The sequence below is a fragment of the Sminthopsis crassicaudata genome, chromosome 2, assembly GCF_048593235.1.
Source record: "Sminthopsis crassicaudata isolate SCR6 chromosome 2, ASM4859323v1, whole genome shotgun sequence".
In the NCBI taxonomy this organism is placed as follows: domain Eukaryota; kingdom Metazoa; phylum Chordata; class Mammalia; order Dasyuromorphia; family Dasyuridae; genus Sminthopsis; species Sminthopsis crassicaudata.
In genome coordinates this window covers 550,765,151-550,780,903 of record NC_133618.1, presented here as the reverse complement: position 1 = coordinate 550,780,903, position 15,753 = coordinate 550,765,151, and the positions used below count along the sequence as shown (strand labels likewise).

Genomic DNA, 15,753 nt, shown 5'->3' with positions numbered 1-15,753 from the left:
AGGATTAAATGAGATAATATTTGTAAAGTACAGAATACAGTGTTTGGCACATAGTAGGCATATAATAAATGCTTGTTTTCTCTCTCCTTCTTCCTTCCCTCTTTTCTTTCATTCTTCCCATCCTTTCTTCTTTCTAGTCTAGGCCATGGCATTTGGGGTGGGTGGGAGAGGGAACTATTAGCAAGCATTTAATATATTGATAGTTAGTTATTGCTTTAACCTATTAGGAAATTTTCTGGTATTTATTTATTATAAGTAATACTAACTCTTGAATTCTTATAAATGTTTTTCATCAAAAAATTCATTCCTGAGCTTTTTATTGTTTTCTTTTTTTATTATTTTTTTCTTGAGGCAATTAGAGTTAAGCGCCATGCCCAGGGTCACACAGTTAGGGAGTATTAAGAGTCTGAGGCCAGATTTGAACTTAGGTCCTCCTGACTTCAGGGGTGATGCTCTATCCCTTTTTATTGTTTTCAACATAAATGAAAGCTTTTCCCTCTCTTGTATCTACTAACACACACCATCATATAGTTTTTGGCATTAATATGTCCTTAAAGTGAATTCTTTTTCTAATTTGGATTCTTGCACACATCTAACTTGAGGTAATGAAAAAGATACTGGATATATTTCTATACTCCCTTCACCAGTATTTTACTTAATAGTTTTACATCAATAAAATGATTTATGTGATATTTGTCTGCAATTTTCTTTCTCATCTCTATCTTACCCTAGTTTGGGAATTAGGACCAAGTCTGTCTCTCATAGAAAGAATTAGGTAAAATGGCTTCTTTTTCTATTTTTGAACATAGTTTGTAGCATTAAAAATTAGCACTTTTAGAAATGTTTAACAGAATTTGTCAGTTTCTTGGGGTTTAATTTTTTTCTTATGGGATTTCATTAAAACCAATAAAAAATTGGCATTTCTTTTGATGAAATACTAATGTAGGCTATTATGAAATCCAGGCACAAAAATATAGCCACAGTCATATTAACAATATTAATGTTACTATAAGAGATCATTTAGCAGTCACTAGAGAGCCATTAATTTAGACAAAATAATCCTAACTTTTTAAACTTTTCCTCAAAAATATTATTTTCCATTTATTTCTTTTAAATGTGTTCAATTTCTCTCTGTTCCCCATTTCAAATCTAGAGACAAAACTGGAAAGAATAATTTAACAAAGGCCTGACTAATGATTAAACACAGAGGAAGAATTACCCACCTTTTTTGCATTATATTTCTATTAATATGTTGCAACATTAATCTGTTTTTGATGGGTATTTAGCTTGTAATCTTTCTGCTATACATTATAAATATGGGTCAAACAGAATAGTTAGAATTGAATATAGTAACAAAAGTTAAAAATGTTGAGGGGGGAGGAAAAATATTGAAAAAGATGATAAAAATGATAGAGTGAAATTTGTTATTTTGTTGAATTATAAAAAAAGCCATAGGTGGAGGATATAGAAGTAGCAGCTTTATACATGGACAATCACAGGCAAACAATTCTATTATACAATTGCAAAAAAGATGATGGTTCTACATTGGTAGTGACATAATATTATCTTCTAGGTCACTGCAACTAAACCACATTAAAAAGGTGATTTGTAAAGGTGTCATATACAAGTAATCTTGGATGTTAACCAAGAACTCATGCTATGTTCCCATGTGCTTTTAATGGGCTATGTAAGATTTTGATGTGCTTAATTCCTTCAAGATTGGCTGAAAGTAACTCTGATATAATTAAAGGACATAGATTTAAATTCAAGGCTTTCAAGAAATTGCTATAGAAAAGGCCTTCCTATCTTTTGTCATTCACAAAATAAACAAATCTCTATTATTTCCTGAATTCACTTGAAATGTAGTTGTTCAAAGACAATATTTATGCCTTCCAGTTAAGGGAATGTGATATATATTCCTTGAGGACTTGGAGCACGTGATATATCTTTGTATCCCTGGGACTACTTAGGATACTATTTGGTACATAGTAGGTACTCAATAAATGTTTCTGGAGTATAATTATTTTAATTACACATTAAAGAATATTATGCTCTCACGAATGTTAATTCATGTCTCCACACAAATGTGAACAAAATCTAACCCTACAAAGCCATGCCGATTTCTGAAAGTGTGAGGATAGTGGTTTTAAACCTACTTTATCTTCATTTTCTTTGACAAGAAAGAGAATTCAGTTATGAGGGAATTTGTGTTGATTTGCTCCTAGAAACAACTGGGCTGTCATCTTGGCTGCACTTCATTTGTTACTGTAAGAAAGGAGAGACTTACTTAGTAATGGAATCCTTACTGAATACACAATGACTATTAGAGTTGCACTCTCTCTCTTTCTCTCTCTCTCTCTCCATGCAGATAGATACACATATATTGTATATACACATATACATAAATATGTATACAAAGAAACATATACATATTTATATCTATATCAATTCACATATTATAGAAGTTTCATTCTGAAACCTCATTGCAACATTGGCATTCACATACTGAAAATACCCTCTGCTCTAAAGCCTCTCTCTTTGATTGGAGGGCTCCTCTCCATCCTTCTCTTTTTCAACTTTCTTTTATATTTTGTCTTTCCTTGTTAGAATGTAAGTTCCTTTAGAGTGGACTTTTTGGGTTTTTTTCTTTATTTATAATCTCAGTACTTAGCATAATGCTTTACACATTACATATACACATTTGTATAATCACACATGAACTAAGAAAATTAGAACCAAACAATTAGAAATGGTTCTCATCATTCAAAAAAAAAAAAAAAGTATGTGCAGAATTTGACTCCCATCATCAAAATTCCAGATTTCAAATTAAAATTTAATAATGAGCTGCATATCTTCCTTTGGAAAAGGCTGGTCTATTATAATTCTTTTTAAAAGAGAGAGAGTTTCTTTTCTTTTTTTTTTTTAACTATTGTAAGTTTTGAGTAGTAATCTTAAGTGAGCCCAGATTTGGAAGATAGATCATAACTGTCATCAAATTATTCAACAAGTATTTATCAAATACTTTTACATCCAGCACATGCTAAGTAATATATAGGAAACTAAGGAAACATAAAACATGGTTAGCTCTGAAGTAGTTTATGACCTATCTTATGGCTTACAACTATATATGTGTGTATAAATACACATAGATATATGTACACACATGTGCACAAATATACACATACATATCCTTGCATATATATCTACACAAATATGTGTGTGTGCATGTATGTCAACACACATAAGCTTATCTGCTTTGTGAGTTGCCCAGAAACACATAGCTAGTAAATATCTGAGTCAGGAGTTGAGACTAGGTCTTCTTGCCCTCTCAGTTACAATACTGTCTCACAAGACCAAACCATAGGGTGCAACAAGTTTTATGGGGACTATGTAAAATCCTCTGAGCCTTCTGTGAGGCAGCTAGGTATTGTGGTGGACAGAACACTGAGCTTGAAGTCAGGCTGAAGAGAATTCAAATTCAACCTCAGATACTTACCAGCAATGTGACCCTGGACTTAACTTCACTTAATCTCTGCTTGCCCCAATTTCCTCAACTGAAAAATAGAGATATCTCAGGGTTGTTGTGAGGATTAGATGTAAAGTACTTATCATAGTGTCTCCCATGTAGCAGACACTTAATAAATATTTCTTTCTTCCTTTCTATCGTTTCCTCTTCCCTTTCCTTCTGAGAGGATGTGAAGCCTTCTCAGAAAACTGAACCCTGGAACATTGCCATAGTTTAGGGCTACAGTTCCAGGAAACCACCCCCTCCCTTGTACCCTTGTTTAATCTTACACAAACTGCTTTCCAATCTATAGTTCCCTGCTATTGTACCCTGAGGCTGGAATGGCTTTCCGTGACAAATTGTGAGCCCTCATACTAAGCCAGAGACAGCTGGGGCCCAAGATGTGGTGAAGATGTTTCAGAGTATAAAAACTCTGCTCGGTTGCCTGTGCTTTGCCTCCCCCCAGTAGACTATGCTAGTTGAGATGACTCCTTATTCCTGCAGGAATTAAATAAACTGCTTTCTGCTCAGGCTCTGAGAAACATCTATTTGAATTATTTTGGGTTGGCGGGTCGTTATTTCACACCCTTCCTTCTATAAAGTTAGGGATTTACCTGAATGTTAGAGATTTGTTTCACTGATAAATCCATGTAAAATTCTCTTCCAAGGGGATCTCACGTGCTACCTATCTATGGGCTTTTGTGAGTTCTTTACATGTTCTATGTTTCCTATGAGGGAGAAATAAAGTCTGTTTTCTACTTTAGATGTACACTATCATGAGTGCCTTTTACCAACATCTGTGGAAACCTAGACATTCCAGCTACATTCTAGACTTCCTCTATCATGTCCTAGTATGGTGGAAGCTTTACTAAAACACTGGAAATCACACATTGTAAATACTCTCTGCCCCAGCAACTCTCCTTCTGATTGGAGGGCTCCTCTCAGAACTTCAAGGATGGCACCAGGCATTATATGTCTCACTCTTTTATAGAATATGCTCCTTTCCTGCATCTTTCCCTCAGCTCTTTATCAGATTTCTTTTATATGCAGTCTTCCCTTATTAGAATAGAAGCTCGCAGAGGGCAGCTTCTTTCTATTTATATTTTTAGCATTTAGCACTGGTGCCCTGGAAGCACTTTATAAATCCTTGTCAATTGACATGTAACTTTTCTAAATAAGTCAAAGAAAAAATGATTCATTTGTGATCCTTGTTAGCATAGACATTCAAGGTGTTATGGGCCATGGAGTTTCAAGAGGTGTTAAATAATAGGGAATTGGCCATAAAGACATTCTAGGACCTAGAAAAAACTTCATGCCTCCAAATGCCCCCCAAGTATAGAAAGAAGCTTTGCTAGAGGAAAACCCAGAGAGACTGACTGAGTTAGGAAGGTTGGAGAGGAGAAAGAAATACCCAGACTTCTTAGGACCTGCAGAGCAGTTGCACCATCTGCATAGGCAAGAAGGGGAAACAGAATAGAATAGAAGGGAATCTTGGTATGGAAGAGCAGAGTAAATCTATCTCTTAGCTTGTATTATTAGTTATGTGAACTCTTTAGGGAGGTTAGGACCCACAAGAGGAGTTCTTTCTCATGTGAATTGGCTGAAGAATCAGAGTAATTCTCCTAAGTTTAAAGTGACTGTAAAATGTTTGTGGGAGAAAATGAGGTCTTCTGATTGCTTTGGGTTCAGATACTACTAGTTCTTTGTATTTTCTACTTAAATTAAGTAAGACTTCTTCTGTATCTGGTGTTTTGCTTTGCTGTTCTCAGGAGAAAAGCTGAGTGAGGGTATGAACCAAAACAGTTTGCGACAGACCATGCCAAGGTATACCTAATCTATTGAGACAGGTAAAGAAAAGTAGAGGCAACTGATACCCAGGTTACACTGATCAGATATACAAACAAAACAAAATCAATTGAAATGATACCAGTTTCCACATTTTTTCTCATAACTCATAAAACCAAAGGTCTCAACAATTGATTAGTCAACACTGGATTACATTAGATATTCAGTGGCAGGGCAAAGAAATTACTGAATATCAGTGATGATAGAGTGACCTTAAATGTTAATAATCACATAGAAATTGTTTTAGCAATTTTAAGGACTGGGATATTCTCTTTTAATAATACAATGACTATTATAGAAACAATTAACAATTTCACCCAAGATAATGATAATGATGAGACATCATATCAAAATCTTTGGGATGCAGCTAAAGCAGTAATAAGGGGAAATTTTATATCTTTAGAGGCTTATTTGAAGAAAATTGAGAAAGAGAAGATTAACGAATTGGGCTTACAACTTAAAAGGCTAGAAAAAGACCAAATTATAAACCCCCAACCAAAAATTAAACTCGAAATACAAAAATTAAAAGGAGAAATCAATAAAATTGAAAGTAAAAAAACTATTGAATTAATAAATAAAACCAAAAGTTGGTTTTATGAAAAAGCCAATAAAATAGATAAACCTTTGGTAAATTTGATCAAAAAAAAGAAAGAGGAAAATCAAATTGATAGTCTTACAAATGAAAAGGGGGATCTTTCCACCAATGAAGAGGAAATTAGAGAAATAATAAGGAGTTACTTTGCCCAACTTTATGCCAATAAATTTGATAACTTAAGTGAAATGGATGACTTTCTCCAAAAATATAGGCTCCCTAGATTAACAGAGGAGGAGATAAATTGCTTAAATAGTCCCATTTCAGAAAAAGAAATAGAACAAGCTATTAATCAACTCCCCAGGAAAAAATCCCCAGGGCCAGATGGATTCACATGTGAATTCTACCAAACATTTAAAGAACAATTAGCCCCAATGTTATATAAATTATTTGAAAAAATAGGGGATGAAGGAGTCCTACCAAACTCCTTTTATGACACAGACATGGTACTGATACCTAAACCTGGTAGATCGAAAACTGAGAAAGAAAATTATAGACCAATCTCCTTAATGAATATTGATGCTAAAATCTTAAATAAGATATTAGCAAAAAGACTTCAGAAAATCATCTCCAAGATAATACACTATGATCAAGTAGGATTTATTCCAGGAATGCAGGGCTGGTTTAATATTAGGAAAACTATTAATATAATTGACCATATTAATAATCAAATTAATAAGAACCATATGATCATCTCAATAGATGCAGAAAAAGCATTTGACAAAATCCAACATCCATTCCTACTAAAAACTCTTGAGAGTATAGGAATAAATGGATTATTCCTTAGAATAATCAGGAGTATATATTTAAGACCGTCAGTAAGCATAATATGCAATAGAAATAAACTGCAACCTTTCCCTGTAAGATCAGGAGTGAAACAAGGTTGCCCACTATCACCATTACTATTCAATATAGTACTAGAAACGCTAGCCTCGGCAATAAGAGCCGAGAAAGAGATTCAAGGAATTAGAGTAGGAAATGAGGAAATCAAACTATCACTTTTTGCAGATGACATGATGGTATACTTAGAGAACCCCAAAGACTCTGCTAAAAAGCTACTAGAAATAATTCAAAATTTCAGCAAAGTGGCAGGATACAAAATAAATCCACATAAATCCTCGGCATTTTTATATATCACTAACAAAATGCAACAGCAAGAGATACAAAGAGAAATTCCATTCCAAACAAATGTTGAGAGTATAAAATATTTGGGAATCCATCTACGAAAGGAAAGTCAGGAATTATATTAGCAAAATTACAAAACACTTGCCACAAAAATAAAATCAGATTTAAATAATTGGAAAGACATTCAGTGCTCTTGGATAGGCCGAGCGAATATAATAAAGATGACAATACTCCCCAAACTAATCTATTTATTTAGTGCTATACCAATCAGACTCCCAAGAAACTATTTTAATGACCTAGAAAAAATAACAACAAAATTCATATGGAAGAATAAAAGGTCAAGAATTGCAAGGGAACTAATGAAAAAAAACTCAGAGGAAGGTGGTCTAAGTGTACCTGATCTAAAGCTATATTATATAGCAGCAGTCACCAAAACCATTTGGTATTGGCTACAAAATAGACCGGTAGATCAGTGGAACAGATTAGATACAAAGGACAAAAAAGGGTACATCTATAGCAATCTAATCTTTGACAAACCCAAAGATTCCAACATTAGGGATAAAAATTCATTATTCGGAAAAAACTGTTGGGAAAACTGGAAATTAGTATGGCAGAAATTAGATATGGATCCACACTTAACACCATATACCAAGATAAGATCAAAATGGGTCCATGATTTAGGCATAAAGAGGGAGATAATAAATAGATTGGAGGAACAGAGGATAATCTACCTCTCAGACTTGTGGAGGAGGAAGGAATTTATGACCAGAGGAGAACTAGAGATCATTATTGATCACAAAATAGAAGATTTTGATTACATCAAACTAAAAAGTTTCTGTACAAATAATACTAATGCAAACAAGATTAGAAGGGAAATAACAAATTGGGAAAATATTTTTAAAAACAAAGGTTCTGACAAAGGTCTCATTTCCAAAATATATAGAGAACTGACCCAAATTTATAAGAAACCGAACCATTCTCCAATTGATAAATGGTCAAAGGATATGAACAGACAATTCTCAGAGGAAGAAATTGAAACTATATCCACTCACATGAAAGAGTGTTCCAAATCACTACTGATCAGAGAAATGCAAATTAAGACCACTCTGAGATACCACTACACACCTGTCAGATTGGCTAAGATGACAGGAACAAATAATGACAAATGTTGGAGGGGATGTGGGGAAACTGGGACACTAATACATTGCTGGTGGAGTTGTGAAAGAATCCAGCCATTCTGGAGAGCAATCTGGAATTATGCCCAAAAAGTTATCAAACTGTGCATACCCTTTGACCCAGCAGCGCTACTACTGGGATTATATCCCAAAGAAATACTAAAGAGCGGAAAGAGACCTGTATGTGCCAAAATGTTTGTGGCAGCTCTTTTTGTTGTAGCTAGAAACTGGAGGATGAATGGATGTCCATCAGTTGGAGAATGGTTGGGTAAATTGTGGTATATGAAGGTTATGGAATATTATTGCTCGGTAAGAAATGACCAGCAGGAGGAATATAGAGAGGCCTGGAGAGACTTAAATCAACTGATGCTGAGTGAAATGAGCAGAACCAGAAGATCACTGTACACTTCAACAACAATGCTGTATGAGGATGTATTCTGATGGAAGTGGAAATCTTCAACATAAAGAAGATCCAACTCACTTCCAGTTGATCAATGATGGACAGAGGTAGCTGCACCCAGAGAAGAAACACTGGGAGGGGAATGAAAATTGTTAGCACTAATATCTGTCTGCCCAGGTTGCATGTACCTTCGGATTCTAATGTTTATTGTGCAACAAGAAAGTGATATTCGCACACATGTATTGTACCTAGACTATATTGTAACACATGTAAAATGTATGGTATTGCCTGTCGTCGGGGGGAGGGAATAGAGGGAGGGGGGGTAAATTGGAAAAATTAATACAAGGGAAATATTATAAAATATATATATATATATATATATATATATATATATATATATATATATAATAAAAAAAAAAAAAAGAAAAAAAAAAGAAAGTTATCCATAAAAGAAAAAAAAAAAAATAATAATACAATGACTTTTGACTTGTGGGATTTTTTAGGGAGGAGAAGGGGAATAAAGTAGGTCAGTGACATTTTTTCCTACACCTAACAAAACTGAAAAGATAAATGTTTGAGCTGTCTAGAGGCAAGCTATGTCACCCTCTCTAGAACTGATTCACTGCTTTAGAAGGTATCAGAAAAATGGAAAAGGAAAGAAAAATATCTGTGAAAATCCAATAAAAAGTGATTTTTAAGAAATATATACACACCTCTGATTTTTTTATCTTGTCTAAATGGGAAAGAAGAAAATTTTAAAAAGTTTCTTGTTATAGCACAAAGCTAAGCAAGGTAAATAATATAAAAAGGAATATATCTCTGAAGAGAAGCTATAGATAAAAAATAATCACATTTTTTCTGTTATCAAAAGAGTTTTAATATTACAGTTGCCATGAGATGCATTAAATTTGAAGCCCCCCAGTTTTTTAAACCACAAAATTTATTGTTCCATTCACAAAGTCACTTACCTGTTTTCTCTGGATTACGGACCTGGGAGGGTATATCATGGACTTCTAAAGTCCATTCTCCTTCAGCTTTTTCTCCCCAGCAGTGTACAGTCATAAATTCCCAGTTTGTAAATCCATCATTTGAATGGTCAAGTAGTCTGTAATTTGAGATTTGATATCAGTAAGCAGGAGGAAAAAGCTAAATCACCAAAATTATATGTTGGAATTATTATACCAATGTGCTATGCCTATGGATGGCTTAGAATATGTTTATGAGATCTAGTCTTGTTCTGAGGCATAAGTTATCTAACTATGCTTTAGAGGCAAATCGGCAAAGGCCATTTCTCTACTGTCCAATATAACAGCTTTGACTTGTTCCACTTCCAGCCTGGGCTAGTTTATTCTTTTTTGGGGCAATCAAGCAGCCTTCTGCTCCTGAGGACTCACCATATTTACATCAAACAATTCTGAAAATTGATGGGCACAGTTCAGTGCAACTCCCAGGCTCAATCTCCCTGGTGATTGGGTTCATAGGCTTGTACTTTCACCCTTAAATTGATCCATAAAATTTTAAGAGTTTATTTTTTTGATTTAAGAGTAATTTTTTTAATTTTTAAGAGTAATATTTTAAGTACATGTTGCCTAACAAATACTCTTATTTCCAAAATAGGTGGAATAAGAAAGAACAACAATAACAAACAGAGGTCTCATGAAACAAAATTAAAACCATTTCAAAACAGGACAAGATTCATGTCATCCCTGTTATTTTATCTACTCCTGGAAATATATTTAAGATGAGTTTAATGAGTATACAGAAAGTAAACTTAAATATTCTGAAATCCTTATTTAATTATTTTTAAAAACTGCAATTTTATCCATTGCCCAATAATATGCATAATATTAAATATAAGATAGTAAATATAAAGTCTTTATAAGATAGTAAATATAAGATAACAATAGCAGGATGTTGGCTTATACTTAAGGCTGTTCCAGTGTTAATACCATCACCCACCCCCCAAAAAGAAGAAAATGAGATAATAGTCATAACAAAAAATAATAAGAAGACACCAAGAAAGACAGGATCGGGTATCTAGATGTATAGGTCAGGAGGTCATTTTCCTTTATCAGTTAACATACTTCAAATCTCTACAGTCAAAAACAAACCTTCAAAATAACCTTGATAATTCAACAAATAAACTATTCTGGAGCTGGCATATTACCACCACAGAAAACTGTTGTCCATAATCACTGAGACATCATTTAGCTCCATAAAAAAAATTAGGAAAAATATTTTAGTAGATAATAGCATAATGAATATTCAATATCCAAACTTCATGAAACAAAAAAATCAGAATTTGGGGATCTACTGGAAAAATTAAAATAATATGAGAAGAAGATCAGGTACATGTCATCCCTGAGGCCTTATTTGCTACTGAAGTTGTCCCATAGATTCAATTCAATTAAATAAGATAAATTGGCAGCTTAGAAGAATGCCAAGTCTAGAGTCAGAAAAACTCATCTTTCTGAGTCCAAATCTGGTCTCAGACATAAACTAGCTGCATATCCCTGTTTGTCTTAGTTTCTTCATCTATAAAATGAGTTTGGAAAGGGAAATAGCAAATGACCCCAGAATTTTTACCAGAAAAACCCTAAATAGGATCATAAAGAGTTAGAAACTACTGAAAACAACTGAATAACTGAAAAATAAGATGTTTATATCATAGTACTCAATCAGTTTCAAAAAGCTATTGTTTTACTCTCCAAGATATTGAATATAAAAAATAGCAGAAATATCAACTATTCTCATCCATTTCTATCTGAACTCCATCCAAAAAAAGGAGAATGAGTTAATAGTGATTATAAACCATAGCTCATATTCATAATTTTTGAGTCTGCAAAATGCTTTCTATAGCAATCTATTTCAGAATTTGACAATTTTTTTGGTAAATTCCTTATGGACAAGAATTATCTTTTGTCTTCTTTTGAATCTCCTGTGCTTAAACAGTGCCTGGAATAATGTAGGCACTTTAAAAATGTCTATTAATTAATTTTCTTTCTTCCTCTTACAAAGGCCATATGGAAATAGAACTAAAAGTTGCCTTTATTCAGTATTTCCCCTTCTCTTCTGTTCTATTCTCAAAAAAGGTAGAAAATACCTGAAGAATTTCCTGTATATCATAATAGTCTTTACTTCTTTAAAAAGTACTGCTGAATCATTTTTTCTCTTCTTTGGCTAAAATAGCTTTAGTCTTTGTCTAGTGTGATGTGTTTTTATGATCTTGTTTTCAAATTTCATTTTGAAAAATAAAATTTTAAACATTGAGAGGATGCTAAATCTAGACAAAATAATATAGGGCTTCAGGCAAAATATTCATTTAAATTTTTGGTAGAAAATAAAAATCAATTAAGCAATAAAAATTTATTAATAAATTATTATGTGTAAGACACTGTACTGAATTCTGAGCATACAAAATTAGGAAAAAGACAATCCCTGACTTCAAGGAGCTTACACTCTAATGGTGGGATGCAAACAAATATCTGCAAAGCAAGCTATATATGGAAAAATTTTGTTATTGTTCAGCCATTTCAGTTGTGTCTCTTTTCATAACCCTATCTGGGGTTTTCTTGGCAAAGATACTATGTGATTTGCTATTTCCTTCTTCAGTTCATTTTACAGATGAGGAACAGAGATAAGCAGGGATAAGTGACTTGTCCAGTAAGCCACATATAGCAAATCTCTGAGGTCAGATTTGAATTTAGGAAGATGAGTCTTATTGACCCTAGACCCAGCATACTAACCACTGTGTCCACAAACTACTTCCATATAGGATAAATAGAGAATACTTAACAGAGGAAAGATTCTTGGTACAGTTTTTGTCTTCGAATAATAAAGAAATTTTCTCCTTATCATCTAAGAAGCTGCCATAATGAATCTTTGTTTTCACATATACTAGTTCCAACATAATTGAAATGTACAAGAGTAAATAATCTTAAAAACTGCCAACCTATCGAAAGGATTGTGAAGTTATTTTTAATGGCAGCCTCAAGAAACGGCAGAATTTAGCAAGAAATGAAAGAAAGAAGAGGTAATTAATTCAATCAAGGTTTAAAAAAAATTGGCACTATCCCATCTGCCTTGGGAAAAAAATTCTTCTCAAGATTTAGAAGTCTTTGATCAACAATCTCAACTCATTAAAAAAAAAAAAAAGCCTAGGCATTTATTACAGTGCTAAAAATGTAGGTGGTAGTTCCCAGCAAATGAATTATTTTTAAATAAAATTGAGAAAATCCATTTATCCTCCCCCTTTTATCATTATTGCCTCAAGGACAGGAATCAGAATGGGAAGTTAAAGATTACAATGGAAGAAATTAAAAAAGGAAAACAACAGAGAAGATAGAAAAGCAAAAGGAATGGTAGTAGAACTGGAAGAGTTTTTTAAAATATGTATCACTGGAAAGGATACTATGTGATATGGATGGGTTACCTTTTGGCCTTGATTGTGTTATTTGCCTTTAGAATAGTGTCTATCTGCAGATGCCTAACTTCCAACTCAACTTAGATTCAGTTCAAAGAATCAGGTTGGCTATAGAATAGTGATTTTTAAAAAATTCACAGCCATTCTTAAAGATCATCCACTCAATGATAGACATATTTTTTGTTTTGTTTTGTTTTGTTTTTTTCCCTCTTTGTCTATGGCAGGAGTACCCATACTGAAGAAATCACAGATCTTTGAAGTTTGGAGGCAATAAGGAACATAGGATTTAGAAAAAGTCATTTGATTCCAAGCACTAAGTTTATACAGACAAAGCACCTGAAGCCTAGAAAGATTAAATAGTTGTTTTTCCTCCAAGGAATGATGATGTGAATCCTCAGAAGAGAGGTTCTCCAGTGGGTATCAGATGGGTGATGATGGGTAACCTTCCAGCTAAGGAGTACTGAGGTAGCTATTTGTTAGCATGCCAACAGCAAGAGAATCCTCTATACTTTTCTTAGAATATATATTCAAAATGTGACAGAAAATCTCTCAAAACTAATCAAAATGGATGAAAACTACCCACTTCTTGCAATTCATTTGTGCATAAAAGATACTGCCAGAAGGAATCTAGAAAGGATTGCCAAAGATTAATTAATTAATCACTTAATCAATAATTAATTATTTATTAAGCACTTGTTTTATGCCAGGCATTATTTTAGGTCCTAGAGAGAAAAAGATAAAAATGAGATTATCCTTTCTTTTAAGAAGTAATAGAGATTGTTAAAACAGGTACCTAGATAGTTATAGATACAAAATGGATACAAAGTAATGTTCAAGGGAAAGCAGTAGGACCTGGGGATGGGAAGAAAGGTCTCATATAGATGGTGGAATTTGAGTTGAGCTCTGAAAGAAATTATGAAAAGGAGGGAGATATGGGGGAACAACAAACAGAGCACTAGGCCTGAAGTCAGAAAGTTCTGAGTTCAAATCCAGCCTTAGATACTAACTGTATGACTCTGGACAAGTCATTTAACCCCATTTGCCTCAGTTTCTTTATATATATAAAAATTAGCTGGAGAAGGAAATGGCAAACCACTCCAGGGTCTTTGACAATAAAACCCCAAAGGGCACATGAAAAGTTAGACACAACCAAAAGAAATGGAGGCCAGGAGGGAGTGAATTCCAGACAGAGGGAGAGCTGAGAGTTGTGCATGATAAACAGTAGGAAGGCTAGAGTGATTTGTTTTTATGTATGAAAATGAATAATTTGTAACAAAGTTAGAAATAAAGGTTGTGATCTGGCTGTAATGGTCTTTAAAATGCCAGTCGGGTTTGTAATTGATTCTTGAATAAGGAACTACTGGATTTGACTGAATTGCAGAGTAATATGGTCATATTTAGACTTTAGGAAAATTACTTTGATGGGCATGTGGAGTATGGATTGAAATGTGGAGAAATTTGAGAAAGGGAGAACTGATGAGTAGTAAATGTGTGAGGAGGAAGAAGAGTGGATATAAAGAGAACTGTAGTAGAAACAACAAGATTTGGCAAGTGATTACATAGTTGGGTTAGGGAAGTGAGGATTCAGGGGTAATATCCAAATTGAGAGCATGGATGCCTGAAAAGACTAAGTTTTGTACATGCTGAGTTTTAGATATTTTGGGTAAGAACTGGAAGACCATAAAGGCACAGATGCTATTTTCATTTCACACTCATATTTCAAAAATATTTCCTTATTTCATTAAAATATTTCATTCGTGAAATATTTGCATATTTCAGTAGATCACTGAAGGCAAGAAATAAAAAAGAGAGAGATTCAGATTTGGGAAATGAACAGCTGTCTAAGAAGATGAAAATGGGGTATCAGTTTCTGAATGATGGATTATGACATGGAAATAACCATTTCCTAGCAAGGGAAGGAGTGTTACAACAAGGATTGCTCCCCAAGACTGTACTCATGTGGAGTCTTGCAAATCTAATCAAAAGAGCTTTTAGGGATAAAGGGGAAAAAATATCATCTATGTATAGTCTTCAATTGAAATACCATAACAAGTAACTAGAATGTAGGAAGAAAAGAAATTTAAGAAACCCAGAAGTTCACAGGAGACGAAATTCAATAAAAGAGAAATAATGGAATGAATGGTTTCATTAATATTTAAGCAAAAAATGTATCAATTATAGGAAACAAGCAGGATAAACCAGAGATCCTTTTTAAAAAAAGAGGCTGATTTGATCTCATAAACATCAGTAAGTTTCATGACTGAACTGTGACTATGACTATGTGACTATGGAAGGATTTAATTTACTGAAAAGAAATAGAATAAGTGTGTGTGTGTGTGTGTGTGTGTGTGTGTGTGTGTGTTATGGGATGGGATTGGATACCATTATATATTAAGAACATATACTCACTTCTATAAAGAAATCTTAGAATCAAAGATAGTGTAATGGAACTTTACTGTGGAAATGGCCTCATTATTCTAGCATGTCATGGATGGTTAACTTATTCAGTTTGCTCACAGAGCTAATGAGGTCAAAGGGCAGGGGTGTGCATCAAGTACTTAAGAATGTACTAGCAAAAACTTCTGGGGACTAGAACCACACTATCTATTTCTTTTCTTCTTTTTTTTCTTCCTTTCTTTTTTATTTACTGAATGGAATCAGATGTTTGGGGTGAGTGAGAGTGTGTGT

The 15,753-nt window shown here is 33.6% G+C and overlaps 1 protein-coding gene across 2 annotated transcripts in view; it reads right to left on the bottom strand.

The window, feature by feature from the left end:
• The window catches only part of PCSK6 (proprotein convertase subtilisin/kexin type 6), a 240,175-nt gene that overhangs the window by 69,811 nt on the left and 154,611 nt on the right, over nucleotides 1-15,753 (bottom strand). For both annotated transcript variants that reach the window (XM_074294997.1, XM_074294998.1), the window contains exon 13: nucleotides 9,611-9,747. In XM_074294997.1, the coding sequence (XP_074151098.1) occupies nucleotides 9,611-9,747 (137 nt within the window). The remainder of the gene's footprint in view (nucleotides 1-9,610; nucleotides 9,748-15,753) is intronic.